The sequence below is a fragment of the Cicer arietinum genome, chromosome 1 (assembly GCF_000331145.2).
Source record: "Cicer arietinum cultivar CDC Frontier isolate Library 1 chromosome 1, Cicar.CDCFrontier_v2.0, whole genome shotgun sequence".
NCBI lineage: Eukaryota > Viridiplantae > Streptophyta > Magnoliopsida > Fabales > Fabaceae > Cicer > Cicer arietinum.
The window spans coordinates 49,776,055-49,791,195 of record NC_021160.2 but is presented as its reverse complement, the minus strand read 5'-3'; the positions used below and the strand labels follow the sequence as shown (position 1 = coordinate 49,791,195).

At 29.7% G+C, this 15,141-nt stretch overlaps 2 protein-coding genes across 3 annotated transcripts; one reads left to right on the top strand and one right to left on the bottom strand.

The window, feature by feature from the left end:
- Positions 1-3,619: 3,619 nt before the first annotated feature.
- Positions 3,620-6,139, top strand: LOC101491287 (probable L-type lectin-domain containing receptor kinase VII.2). The gene has a single exon (XM_004487215.4). The coding sequence runs from the start codon at positions 3,756-3,758 to the stop codon at positions 5,844-5,846; it is 2,091 nt and encodes a 696-aa protein (XP_004487272.1). The 5' UTR covers positions 3,620-3,755; the 3' UTR covers positions 5,847-6,139.
- Positions 6,140-7,011: 872 nt separating this feature from the next.
- Positions 7,012-12,176, bottom strand: LOC101491609 (probable serine/threonine-protein kinase At1g54610). Of its 2 annotated transcripts, XM_027337098.2 has the most exons (9): positions 12,049-12,176; positions 10,933-11,680; positions 10,042-10,326; positions 9,583-9,900; positions 8,865-9,092; positions 8,445-8,545; positions 8,171-8,285; positions 7,553-7,984; positions 7,012-7,350 (listed from the first exon to the last, which is right to left on the bottom strand). In XM_027337098.2, the coding sequence occupies exons 2-9, from the start codon at positions 11,425-11,427 to the stop codon at positions 7,177-7,179; spliced, it is 2,148 nt and encodes a 715-aa protein (XP_027192899.1). In that variant the 5' UTR covers positions 11,428-11,680; positions 12,049-12,176; the 3' UTR covers positions 7,012-7,176. The 2 variants fall into 2 exon arrangements, with proteins under 2 accessions (XP_027192899.1, XP_004487273.1); XM_004487216.4 differs by having other exon boundaries at positions 10,933-12,136.
- Between the last annotated feature and the right edge of the window lie 2,965 nt (positions 12,177-15,141).

Below are 15,141 nucleotides of genomic sequence, written 5' to 3'. Positions count from 1 at the left end.
AGTTTTTCAATAAAAGAAAACTAAAGCATAAAATTTAATTAAAGAAACAAAATCCTAATCAGACAAATAATGAAAAAATGTATACGTGTTCTATGACCGACCACCACATTGAGGGCCCTTATTGCAAATAACATATCAGTTATTATTCATTTGAGTTTTATTAAAGAATATTCTTTTTTCAAGTCCCTTGGATATTACATTCAAGTGGACAAGGAGCTCCAAACATGTTTATATCAAGGAGAATTATATCTTGCACTTCTACATTTAAATCTGTCACCTCTTCAATTAACATAAAAATACAATTTTATAATTTATAAATTCTTCAACTTTTTTAATTTCTTATTTTTTCACCATCTCTTTCTAAAATATTCAAAAGTTTTCAAAGTTTCGAAATGACAATTTTTAGAATTTTCGAAACTTTTAAACAATTCAAAACTTTTGAAATAGGAAAATTTTGATACTTTTCATATTTAGAAAATTTCAAAACTTTTTATTTTTGGAAACTTTTGAAACTTTCTAAATTTGGAAACTTTCGAAACTTTCCAAATTTTCGAAATGTAATACTTATTTCGAAAATTTCAAGATTTGGAAACTTTCCAAATTTTTGAAATGTAATCTTTATTTCGAAAATTTGAAACTTCCAAAAGTTTTGAAAATTTGAAATTTCTAAAACTATCAATTTTATAACTTATTACAAATGGTTAAAAGAGTAAAATTATATTTTCATGTGTCTTAAGGAAGTGAAAGATTTATATATGAGGGTGTATAGTATAATCCTCTCTGCGAAGATGTAAATTATTGGTCACTGGGTCCAATCTTATTTCTTTCAAAAGCTACAAATTATTGAACAATTATGTATTAAAAATTAAGATTTTATAATATATTTTATTTAATTTTACATTCCTAAAAATAAAAATTCGATAAAAAGAAAAAGTGAGTAAACATGAATAATCATCCAATTATCATCATTAAAAAAAAAAATAAAGATAAGAATTTTGTCCAAAAAAGGATTACCAGTATACTTCATGTTCATAATTAAACAGTCAAACAAGTGTGTCACTCTCATTGTCCATATCATACACAACTATTTCAACATGCTTTATATTTTTTGTTGGTAAGTCACAACGTGATTTATATTTTATGGTGCACACTATTACAACGTGGCTTGTTTTTTATTATCACTTTTTATAAATGAATAATTCATGTTCTCAAATACATAGCAAAGTAAAATTTCAAATAACTAGCTCAATCAATAACAAGATTATCCTTACCTTAAAAAAAGTCCTAAAAAAAATCTATCTAAGTACAACTCACGTGTCTACTATCGATTTAAGAAAATTTATTATCTATTTAAGAAAAATAAACACTAACAAAATTTTATTATTATCCATATTAATTTTAATCTTATATTATTAATTAGGTGGAGAAAAGTTACTAAGCATATTAACACTTAAAAAAAAAGAAGAAATTAAAACTGGGATAAGCAAAGGACCACTTGCACATAAATACAAGTCAGGCCTCCAACTTTCTCCATTAAAATAAGGCCGAATGAATATCTTAAGACAAATATTTGTAAAGGATAAATATAAAAAATTATTGGATAAATATTTGTCATTGATATATAAAATAAATATATATCATTAATAAATATTAAAAATATATGAAATAAATATTTATAAATGATGTATAAAAAACATCAGATAAATATTTGTAAGTGATATTTAATAAAAGACATGACACATATTTGTCATTGATAAATATTAAAAAACGAGATAATTTTTTTTCCACTTATATATGCGGAAACACGAGATAAATATTTAACATTAAAAGAAATACATGACATATATCTTTGTTACTATCTTTGTTATTGATACATAAAATAATATGTTTGTCTAATATATCTAAACAAGACACACATTGAATATTAATGACGCGTCACACATGCTATCATTATTTGTTAAATTTTTTGTTAGAGTTTGTGATTATTAAATTTATTCATGTGAAGATATGTCTCAAATCAAATAACTAGAGTTAGTTATGCTTTAGTGTTGGTTATAATTCAATCTGACCAATTTAGTTATGACAGAGGTAGTTATAGTTAGTTAAGCTAATGTGCTTTTTAACACTATAAATAATTGTAAATGCATAGTGTTGCATAGCTCGAAAAATAAGAGAGGTAAATGCAATTGTTAAAATGACTCATAGAAATCAAAGATGAAAGATTAAGGGAGAGAGATCAGAAAGAATTGTAAGAAAAAATTAGTATTGCTAAATTCTCAAGATACTAGGAGATTACAATTGATGATGCATTAATCTTGTAAATTCATATCATCATAGTGAATTATCTTGCTATCTTGTATGTGACATAGATCTCAAGTAAGTGAGGTTGAATACGTAAATCATTGTGTTATTCTTGTTTTATCTTTATTTAATTTTTATTTACATTGATTAAAAAATTGTTTTGAAAAATGCACAAACGGAGAACATTCTCCCTTTCAGTTATGTCAAGAACGTTCTTCGTTTTCAGCAAAAACGAATAACATTATTCGTTTTAGTTCTGGTTCTGCAATTGTAAACCAAGAACATTCTCCGTTTTAGTGTTTCAGTTCTAGTCAAGAACGTTCTCCGATTTCAAAGAAAATGAAGAACATTATCTGTTTCAATTTTTGGTTTTACAATTGTTAATTTTCTGTTTTGTTGGTTAATTTTTATTGCAGGTCCCATTATTTTTTTAACGATTCATGTACAACTTCACTTAAATTGATCATACTTAAGTTTGCTTATTGTAACATTGTTTCAATAGCATTTTAATATAATTAATATTCTATTTGTTTTAAAATAATTGTCGTTTAACAAAAATTATTCTAAGATAATTATAACCTTACTTTTTTTCATACAACATTTATTATTCTATGAATTTCTTAATAATTTATAAGGTAAGAGATAATAATACGTTTATTTAACTATTTTTATTGTCAGATATCTTAATTGGTTAATTAGTTAAACTAGTTAGTTAGTTACTTTACACTATTTAATTGTTTATCTAATGACAATATAAGTATTTGTAACCTTTGATATAATTAACTTTTTCTATTATCAATATAATTCAATTTAATTTTCTCTATTTCTCTCTTATCAATAAACTTAAATCGAATATTGTAATATGGTAATCAAAGTCTACGTAATTGAGCCACCTATAATTAATTGTATTAAAATAAATGAATGTTGTTGAAATATAATGATGTAGAATTATTAGTAAAATATATTTAATAATTTTTTTAAAATATTCAATTGGAGAAAATTGTGCTTATTAAAAATAATAATTAAAGAATTATAAAATAAATGACATGTACACACAAGACTCATTTAATTCCATATGAGATCAATGGTGGATGCGCTGTCAACTGACATCACAAGTCACTTATTGTTTGGATCTTTGTCACATGAAAACATTTGAACCATATTTTATTTGTTGGGTAAATTTATTTTCACAAAATAATTGACTATTGATTACTTTACTATCCCAAAGGCCAGAACATGATGATAGCCACACCTAATTCCAAATTTCTTTAATTAATTTTATCAACTAATTAAATTGTTTTTTATGAATGACCATTCTTCTCTCATATTAGTTTTTCTAAAGTAAAGTAAAGTTCAGCTTTTTTGCCACAGCCATTGCATAAATGAATGAACCTAGTCTCATAAAAGATTAGCATAAGATTTTCTTGTCCAAACCAACATAAACATAAACCATAATGTCTCTTCTCATAAACCTTAACATAACTCTATTATTCGTTTCGTTATGTTCAGTTGTATCAGCAACTGAATTTGTTTATAACAGAAATTTCAACTCAACAAACATAAACATTTATGGAAATGCCACAATTCAAAACTCGATTCTCACTCTCACAAACCAAACATTCTTTTCAATTGGTCGTGCTTTTTACCCTTACAAACTACCTACAAAACCGAAAAACTCATCAACTTTTCATTCATTTGCAACCTCTTTCATATTTTCTATTGCTCCTTGTAATAATTTTCCAGTTGCACATGGTTTTGCTTTCATTTTCTCACCTTCAAAGGTAATAAATGGTGCACTATCAGGTAATTATCTCGGACTATTTAACCGATCGTCGTCAGGTAATTCATCTAACCATGTTTTTGCTGTTGAGTTTGATGATTTTAGAAATGAAGAGTTCAATGAAATGAATGGTAATCATGTTGGTGTTGATTTGAATTCAATGATTTCTGAGTATTCCGAACCGGCCGAGTTTTGGGGTGGAGAAAATGGTGAAGAATTAGAAAGTTTGAAACTTTCTAGTGGTGAAAATTATCAAGTTTGGATTGAGTTTATGAATTCTCAAATTAATGTTACTATGGCTCCTGCAGGAATAAGAAAACCTCAAAAACCTCTGATTAGTAAGCCAATTAACATTTCTAGGGTTTTTTTGGATGAAATGTATGTTGGATTTTCTGGAGCAACAGGTAGAATGGTTGATACTTGTAGAATTTTGGCTTGGAGTTTTAGTCATTCAAATTTTTCAATTGGTGATGCTTTGAATACTAAAGATTTACCTGTGTATATGAATCCAAAGAGATCTTTATATAAATCTAAGGGTTTTGTTATAGGTGTTATTTTTGGTTCAATTTTAGTATTTGGTTGTTTCACTTTGGCATTTTTCATTTTGTCAAGAAAAAGGAAGGAAGATAAAGATGAAAAGTTTGAAGATTGGGAATTGGAGTATTGGCCACGTAAGATTAGGTATAAGGAGATTTCTGATGCAACAAGTGGATTTTGTGAAGAGAATGTGATAGGGATTGGAACAAGTGGGAAAGTATACAAAGGAGTTTTGAAAGGAGTAGAAGTTGCAGTGAAAAAAATCAATCATGATAATAATACTCCGCATGATGGAATAAAAGGCTTTCTAGCAGAGATTTCAAGCTTAGGAAGAATGAAACATAGAAACTTGGTTGGTTTTAGAGGTTGGAGTAAAGGAAAAGGAGGGAAATTGATACTTGTTTATGATTACATGGAGAATGGAAGTTTAGACAGAAGAATCTTTGATTGTGAAGAGACCAAGTTGCTTAATTGGGAAGAAAGATTAAGAGTTATAGAAAATGTAGCTAGTGGAGTTTTATATCTACATGAAGGTTGGGGATTTGAGGTTTTGCATAGAGACATAAAAGCCAGTAATGTGCTACTTGACAAAGATATGAATGGAAGAATAGGTGATTTTGGTCTTGCAAGGTTGCATCATCATCATAAGGAACAAGAAGCAGATGACACAACAAGAGTGATAGGTACTTTAGGGTACATGGCACCAGAACTTGTCAAACTTGGTAAACCATCAACTTCAACTGACGTTTATAGTTTTGGAATATTAGTTTTAGAAGTTGTATGTGGTAGAAGACCAATTGTAATGGATGAGCCACCATTGGTTGAATGGATATTTTCTCTTATGGAGAAAGGTGAATTGAGTTTTGCAGTTGATGAACGTTTGAAGGGTCAAAAGGGGTGTAAATATAACACTTTTGAAGCTGAGAGATTGCTTCATTTGGGTTTGTTGTGCGCTAGTTTTGACCCTAGTGTTAGGCCAACAATGAGACAGATTGTGAAAGCTTTGGAGGGTGTAAAATGCAGTGAGTGTAATGAAGAGTGTGTTCACCATGAGAGTCTTATTAGAAAAATAAACTCAGCAGCTTCTTGGAATTCTACGAATTCTGCTCATGCAAATTTTCCTACTCTTGATGAAATTGTACCATTTAAATCTTTTTATGCAGAATCTTTAAGTGCGTCTTATCCCAGCTTAGAGCCATTTACTGATTCTCTCTCAGAAGGAAGGTAAGAATTGAGATTCAGCAAGTGAACCATCTGGCATTTTCCAATGTTTGTACCACATTCTGAGTAAGTAAGCTAGGTGGCATTTCATAAGCAGGAGTTCTTGGATTAGAGTCCAAAATCTCTATTCGACTAACCACATTTTTTTTTGTAACTTTTTCATTACCACTTGATCATAAATATTTGGACTCTAAACATTATTTTTATTATTGTTGAACTTGTGACCACATGTTTAAAAGACCTAATTATTTGTCTATTGTGACACGCTTCAAGTAATGCTATAAAAGTTTTTGTTTATTATATAGTTTTAAGGATAATCATCGGAATAAAGAATACTCAAGGTCTAGCTTATTTGGAGTTGGTTTGTGTACACTATACCCAAACATGGAAGTTGATGTGTGCTTGTGAAACGTCCAAAGAAGGATGCGTGCCGTGCTTATCAAGGTATTTGGGAGATGGATTTTTCTAGAGTTGTGTTTGAGGTATTCTGATAGCAACACTTTATTTTGGTGCATGCATGCAACACAACTTTTCTTCACTAGTCATTTTTCAACCCCTTCACGGATTCGGATCAGAACTGCACCCGCTGCAGTTGCTATCCAATGAGTTAAAAAAAAAATTCTTCTATAATTTTATAACAGATTGTCAAAAATTCTTCTATAATTTTATAACAGATTGTCATATAGTGTCGGTTATTTAGCCCAAAACTTCTGGTATAATGTGATACAAACGTTAGTGTTATAATTGGTGTAGATTGAACCCTCAAACTTCTAATACTTTATTACTTACTAGAGTGTTTGAATAAGATAATATAAATCTCTTTCAACTTAACTAGTTCGAAACTCAATAATGCATCAGTATTAAAACTCTTGAAGAACTTCATGTTGTCCATGTAATCCTACTCAACTCAAGGATTGGAATGCCGATACCCAATTTGTACCAAAAAAGTGAGATTAAGTTATAAACAATTGTGTGCATTCATACCTCTATGTAAGATCAAGGAGAACCACCAACTTTATTGATAATTTACAATGAAATTTATGTATAACCTACCAATGGGTTTGAGCAAAAAGTCCAACTATCTGTGCTAACCATGATTGGTAGTTAATTCAAATTTTCTACAAGATTACTTACACATTACACTTAAGAGATAGTATATCAGAAAGAATGGATTGAACAAAAAATTCTTAATATAAAAACCTAAAATTTATTTACAAAAGAAGTGTGCATGAATAGACACTTCCCGCATCCCTCTAAAATATTGGGAGATAAACAATTTTGTCAAAAAAAAATGTATCTAACATATAATAAGAAATAAGTATTTAAATAACTACTAATCATCCTAATTTTGCTGTGATCATACTTTCACCTTTAGACCTATCAATTCTGGCTCGTCGTGAATATTCTTGGATCCTCCGTTCGTGTTCTTTGAGCATCTGATCCATATTGTTCGATGAAACCAGTAATGGACCAGACATATAGATCTTGTTTTCGCTAGATGCATGCCCGTCCTGAAAAAGGGGCCATCATTAATATTCAGCAAAAAGTAAATAACAAATGTAAATAAAATTTGGCATTGCTGGTGCTAGCAAAGGTTTTCACTGACAGATGCTGATAATTAGTAAAGCAAAAAGGCATAGGAAATTAAGAAGGAAACAAGAATACTTGAAAGAAAAAGAAGAAAAAAAACAGAATTGTTGTTTCGGTCGAGACCTTTCCATTTTCTGTTTGGATGATATCAATTATCTGAGAATGGTGTTTTTTATCATGCTGCCTTCTTGACTCTGAGCCATTACTCAACCCCAAATATTTGTGTGCTTGAAGTGTATCTCGGGGCCTTGAGAGAGCTGGATTTTCTTTTTGATTTCCAGACAACGAAGTCCTAGATGGTTTCGGTAGGTTGACTTTATTTGAAGCATGTGGCAGCCACTCAGCAGCTTCGTTTCCAACTTTGTGCAGACCCGAACCTGGAACCAGTAAACCTGAATGTGAAGGTCTCTGATAAAGAGGCCCAGAGAAATAATTGACCATTTCTTTAGCATCTTCTGACTGTTTGTGTGGTGAACCCACAAATCTGGATACAGGTTCTCTATGAAGGTTGAACAATTCATTCTGGCTTGTCATATTCGGAAAGTGTTGCCCTCGCTACATGAAAAAAAATGATGGTATAGTGAGATGAATGGAATGGATAAGCAAAGGATTTGAATCCATACACCCCCGTAATTATTGAACCGATATACACGTTGAATCTAAAGACAGTCCAAAGTACAAAAGTCTCACATAACCAGCGGGGGACTATCAGATAAGTTGGTTCCAACTTGCTTGAATTACCTGCATTGATATGCGGGAGTCAGCATCGGCTTTGGATAAGACGAATGACTGAGATTCTTTCTCTTGTCTAACTCGTGGCCCAACTCTTTGCTCCTTTCCTCTAAGTGCTCCTTGCCTGGTACAATAAAGAAAAATCTATACTCGTTAACTATATTCTTAGGTAGTGTGTAAGTCTTCAATCTGCCAACAATGGATGAATCAAGTGGTACAAAAAGCGAAGACAACAATTCACTACAAAAAAAGAGCAAAAAAAAAATTGTCCTACAAAAGATACCTTTTTGTTGATCCTTCCCCCATTTTAGTGTTGATCTCTTTGCTAGGAGGATATTTTGGCAAAGTTGATGGATCGCAAGCACGAGGTTCCAATGAAAAGAACTGTCAATAGAGGAGAAATATGAATATCAAAATGGAGAATCAAGTGCCTCTCAGAAGGATACAAAGAAAACATGTTGCTTTAATATATTGAATATTGAAAAACAGTATTGCATGAGAAATATGATCATTGTTTTCGACGTAAAAGGTATATGAAGGAGCGAAACAGCAAAAAGTGCTTCTTGATCATAGGCACACATTAGGCTGAGAAAGTGGTAATCAGAATTCATTCCAAGTGTCAAGGTATATTGTAGAGAGATGATCCCTAATCGCACCCAAATTACACAAGCACAGCACTTGTTAGAAACATAAAATCATTTACCTCATTCTTTAGAGCAGTAGCTGCTGTTCCTCGAAGCGTAGGATCTAAAGAGAGTAGGGTCTCTATAAGCCTAACAGCAGCAGGTGGAAATTCTTTAAATGTATCTTTAAGACAGTTCCTATAATGGTGTGGAGGCCTGAATACTGCAGAATGGGGCAACCGCAGTTTACGCCAATAGTCCACAGATGGTGATCCACAAAGTTTAAAAATCTTATGCAATTGCTCAACCTACAAGGAACAAAAATAAAAACTTTAGGTACCTCTCAAGAATTAGAGTAAAAATATATTTATTGAATTGAAAATATGTTGGCAATACATCAGATATATATACTAGATTACTAAACAACCAAATCTTATTAGTACTCGTATATAACTAAATCCCTACTAGTCCTCCTATTCAACTAAATCCCTATACTTGAGGGATATTAAACAGAAACAGATTTTGATAGTACTTATCTCAATAAATTCACAATTTTAAGGGTGAATTTTCACATATTGGTTTACGGATTGAAATGGTGCATAACTCAGCTAGTTTAAGCTAAGGGTTAATGGAGTTGCAGGAGTAAAAGGACCAGAGTTCAGACTCTGATGAAGGGGAAAATACTAACATAACTGATATGCTAACATTTTTCGATCCAAAAACAAACAAACTCAATTGATAGGCCACAAAGACATTGTGGTGAATACAACACAAAAACTAGACTTTGGTGCATCATACCTCTGTTTTTCCAGGCAATATTGGCCTGCGACAGTATAGTTCACCCAGTATGCAACCAGTGCTCCACATATCCACTGCAACTCCATAATTTGATGATCCAAGTAAAAGTTCTGGTGGTCTATACCACAGAGTTACTACGCGGCTGGTCAATTTAACACTTTGATGAGGGTCAAAAAAGTTAGCCAAACCAAAATCTGCAATCTTTAAAATGCCATTATTGTCAATGAGAAGATTTGAGCCCTTTATATCACGGTGGAGAACACCACGACTATGGCAATGATCCAATCCACTAAGAAGCTGCTGCATGTAGCATTTAATCTGACATAAAAGAAATATCACTTAGAATTTTATGTATCTAAGCATAGTTGCTTAAAAAGAGTTCAAATAAAGGCAATGCTTCCCATCATTAAGAAAAGGGGAAATTATCATTAACTAAAGTTATCATCAGCTCATCACTACCTGTGGTTCAGAAAACTTAATGTAAGGTGCTGACACAAGTCCTGTAAGATCGTGTTCCATATATTCAAAAACAAGGTACAAGCTGCGAGACGTCTGCGATGTTATCAAACCCTCCAACTTAATTACATTTGGATGGTCAAGTCTACGCAGAAAAATGATTTCCCTTGTCATAAACTTGACACTCTCGTGATCAAGACTATCAAAGCGCACCCGCTTCAAGGCAACGACCTTTTGGTTAATCAAATCGTGTGCCTTATAAACAGTGCTGTAAGTTCCTTCGCCAATCTGCATGGTAAAATGCCATCACATTACTTGTTAAAAAAGTGCAGAGCGGATTATCATTTTATCAGCAATTTAAGTATATAAAGGATAAGATCTTTGCTTCATCAAAGATTGGTAACCTATCATGAATGAATTGTACACAGAAGAATGTCACTCAGTTCCTATATTCTATAAGCTAATTTTTTTAGCTCTTTCTTTCCTCTATTGGAAAGAGAGGGCAGAAAAGTCCACAATAGCATCATTAGGCCTCACCTATGCTTCAAATGTAAAACAGCCGCATGATTCCAGCTCAAACATTCTCATCATAATAAGATCTACCATCTTCTGAAATTTAAAAATTAGGCTACTAATGTTTTTCCATTACACAGGACACGACAAAAAAGAATGATTTTCTTAAACAACGCAATGCAGGGTAGGGTAGAATGGAATGGAATGAGATACATTAGTTAGATTTTTAAAAAGGGATGTGATCTCATTCTATTCAATTATTTTCCACCCTATACCACCAATATAAACATATTGACTTTTGACAAGTAGTAATATATCATTAGTTAATCACAAATCACAATGCAACCATAGATTGAGCAAACAAGGTGATAATTTACTTACTTTATCAAACTTCTCAAAAGTATTTGCACTCCGCGGAATCCATCCATTGATAGCTTCACCAGCAACAGAAGAAAGCCAAGTTGGCCATCCAGCTGCAACTTGCTCTCCTTCTAACGCCTTTGGAACCCTTCCAACACCAGGAGGACAATCAACAACAACAGCACCCAATTCAGGTTTCTCCATTTCCATCTTCACATTCAATTCAGGTTTCTCCATTTCCATCTTCACATTCAATTCAGGTTTCTCCATTTCCATCTTCACACTCTGATCATCATACAAGCACACTGAACCATTATTGGCCTCCTTATCAATCAATGAAACTTTCATGCCAATACCATCCAAAATATCATCTTTCTCCAAAACTCCATCAGCCCTTTTCTTATCCAATCTTGAAACCTTCATCGTAGAGATTCTTTTGCTAGATGACCTCAAGTCCTTTGTCAAACCTTCCTTGCTGTCATCCACAGCTGAACTCTTGGAACTTATGCAACCCATTTTCAGCACCAAGCTATTATTTCTTTTTGGTGTAAATCGGGTATTCCCACACGCAACCGCAGAGACTAATCTCCTTGAATATTATTCAAATTCAACTATACAATATTGATATTATCTACCAATAATAACCACTTTATGAAACTGATTAACTAATAGTATAATTCATGTTTCATTTTCCTCCCCAAAAAAAAAAATTGGAATTTCTCATAATAGTGTCTTTCAGAAAATAAAAATCCACACTGTATGTGTGTATCTGAAAAAATTGAAATTGACCCAATTCAAAAGTCAGCGACTTTAATAAAAAAACGCAACTTAGAAGTTATAACTCTTCAGTAAGACTAACAATAATCAACAAATTTAAAAAGGAGGAATTTTAACAACAAAATAAAAAGAAGGGGTTGATGAATGGACGAATGATGATACCAAAGGAGAAGTACAAATTATAGAATTAATTAATTAATAAAAAATAATGGAAAAAAAACGAATATGGAATGTTCGATAAACTTAACAAGAAAGAAAAATTGAGTCCTTGGATATTGGATATGGTTGTAAAAATCAACGCGTATTCAAATTGAATAAACTAAATAAATAAATAATTAAAAAGAAGAATGTCATGCTTACACGACGGTTTTTGCCGACTAAGTTTGCTCAGTCAAAAGACTTCTTTCTCTCTCTTCTCTCTCTCTCATAGATCTTCTCTATGCCGGGGGCAAATGGCAACAACAGTATTCATTTTCTTTTCCCACAATAAAAAATTCATAAAATATTTTAATATGTATATTTAAAGGAAATTCAAATTATTTTTATAAAAAAAGGAAAATTGAAATTCAAAGAATTTCAATAAACAATATGCATCTTTGTTCTTACTATATATCCCGATACAAATTAGTTATTATGCATTTTTGTTAAAGAATGTTATTTATAAAGTTACAATAAAAAGGTTTTATATTGATATATAATTACAATTGATAAATCATTAATAATATTTAATTTTTATTATAACAAATTTTAATATCATAATTGGTTATAATTTATTAATTATATAAAAAGTATTATATAATACATACAAATTAAAGTCAATCTTAAAATGTTTTAAGAATATGTTTAAATGATTTTCTTTTTATATAAATATAAATGATTTTCAATTTATGTAAACATTTTTAAAAATTATGTATAGAATATATTTTATCGTTTTTGACTGGTTATAACAAGAAAAAGAATTTCGTCAAAATAAAAACAAGAATTTTTGTGGTTGTCTTAAAACAAGAAAATATTTACTGAGTTTTATAGTACGTGAAATGGAAAAATAAATATTCAATAGTATAACAAAATCAAATTAATGTGTAAAAGAAAAATAAGAATTTCATGATAAAATTAATATATAAGTGTCGTCTCGATGGACTTTTCTTTTCATTATTTCTCAATGTTGTTTACAGAATTCAATTTTTTTTTACTTATAGTTGATGGTCGTTTCTCAATTTCATTTATTTTATAGAATTGTATATGAGATTTTCACCTCATACGACTCATTGCAAATAAATCAATTCAAAAATATTTAATCGATTAAATAATTTAAATAATATGCAATATTATACACATGTTTCATAAAAATAAAAATAAATAATATCAAATAGAAAAATAAATATTCAATAGTATAACAATACCAAATTAATATGTATAAAAAATACAAGTATTTCATGATAAAATTAATATATAAGTGTCGTCTTTATGAACTTTTCCTTTCATTATCTTTAATGTTGTTTACGGAATTTGGTTTTTTTGGATTATAATTGATGGTTGTTTTTCAGTTTCATTTCTATTATAGAACTCTACATGAGATTTTTATCTCATACGACTCATTGCAAATAAATCAATTCAAAAATATTTAACCGATAAAATAATTTAAATCATATACAATACCATACACATGTTTAATAAAAATAAAAATAAAAAATATAATACAAAATCCAATTTTTTGGCATTTCATATAATCTATTGATCTATTAGAAATATGTCTACCGTGCTTTAATATACAACGAAATATGTATTCTTTTAGATCATTTTTACTATTCATATGTTGTTTTGGTATAACCTTCTAAAGAATATGCATTACTCATTGCAAATAAATCAATTCAAAAATATTTAATCGATAAAATAATTTAAATCATATACAATACAATACAATACACATGTTTAATAAAAATAAAAATAAAATATAATACAAAATCCAATTTTTTTGGCATTTCATATAATCTATTGATCTATTAGAAATATGTCTACCGTGCTTTAATATACAACGAAATATGTATTCTTTTAGATCATTTTTACTATTCATATGTTGTTTTGGTATAACGTTCTAAAGAATATGCATTAGTGTTTTCTTTTTACTATCATTATCATATTAAATTAACAAAAATTTATAAATTCAAAAAAATTATCTCATCTGATATATTTCTATATGAGAACATATCAAATGAGAGAAGTTTTACAATAAGATAATTAAATTTTGTCCACACAACTATATATGAATAGTCGTGATTAAGAGTTATTTAGGTGGCATATGATCACTTAAAAAAGTCACATGATTTTTTCTTCTATTTTGATCATCTATATATGATTATGTAGTCAAGATTTAACTTTCTCATTATTTCATTATAAAACTCTTCTTATTTTATATGATTATTATATATATAGTTGGGGTTCCGTTGAATCGGGATATTTATTCATTCAAAAGACAATTCGAAAAGGATTACAACCAGATTGAAACAAGAGTGTTTTGATAGTCTCCTCCCATTTAAAAGAAAAATCTAAGCTTAAAGTTTAACAAGAACTGATCATCAAGGACAATGAAGAGAAGAGAATCCACAATCTTTTATCTATTTAGTTGCAGATCAAATTGACTACTACTGCATGCGCATTTCAACTATAAGTGGTCTTAATAATGTCAATTTTAAACATGTGTTTGGAAGATTAAAAAAGCATGGAGGGGTTGCAAATGTAAGACCCTCATTTTTCTTTATTATTAGTAATTTGAAATATATTTTTATTTTATTTATTTGTTTATAATTTATAATGTGTTTGTTATTATTATTATATTTTTTATTCAATTATTATTTTTTAAGTATATTTTATGTATGACACGTTGTTTAATTTGATTGAATATTTTGTTAAGTATTTGAAAAAAAAAATGCTTATAATAATAACAACAATAATAAAAAAGAAAGAATAGGTAAAAAATAAAATTGCATTAATCCGTAGAGTGAATATTTAGGGTCTTAATGGGTTTATGTTGAAAACAATATGTTCCCTAACTCTAATGATAGAAAAAAAAAACCAACACATTTTATCCTCAATCTCAATACTCATAACAACCTCTGTGCGAGAGAGAAAAAAAAAGAAAAAGAAAAGGCTTAGGAGAGAAAAAGTAAGAAATTCAATAAAACCTCTAAAAAAGTTAGTGTTTCATTCACTCAAGTAAGAACTCTTTAATTACGATCATATTAACCATTTTCATTGTTAGTAGAACAAAATTCCTTCTTGATCTTTTGAAAAAAATAAATTGATTTTTATGATAAAGTTGTTATTGTTGTTACTAGTAAAAAAAAATTTAATGGTGTTTGATATTATTATTATGTAGAAAAATCATTTTTAGTTTTAAAAGTAAAATTGTGATATGCAATTTATTTTCTTAGTGTAATTATAGAAGTACGCCTA

Coding starts and splice junctions, on each gene's coding strand:
- LOC101491287 (XM_004487215.4), top strand. CDS start 3,756: ATGTCTCTTCTCATAAACCTTAACATAACTCTATTATTCGTTTCGTTA.
- LOC101491609 (XM_027337098.2), bottom strand. CDS start 11,427: ATGGGTTGCATAAGTTCCAAGAGTTCAGCTGTGGATGACAGCAAGGAA. Junction 8,546..8,864: donor CTACTGCTCTAAAGAATGAG/GTAAATGATTTT, acceptor CTCTATTGACAG/TTCTTTTCATTGGAACCTCG. Junction 7,985..8,170: donor ACTCCCGCATATCAATGCAG/GTAATTCAAGCA, acceptor TTTTTCATGTAG/CGAGGGCAACACTTTCCGAA.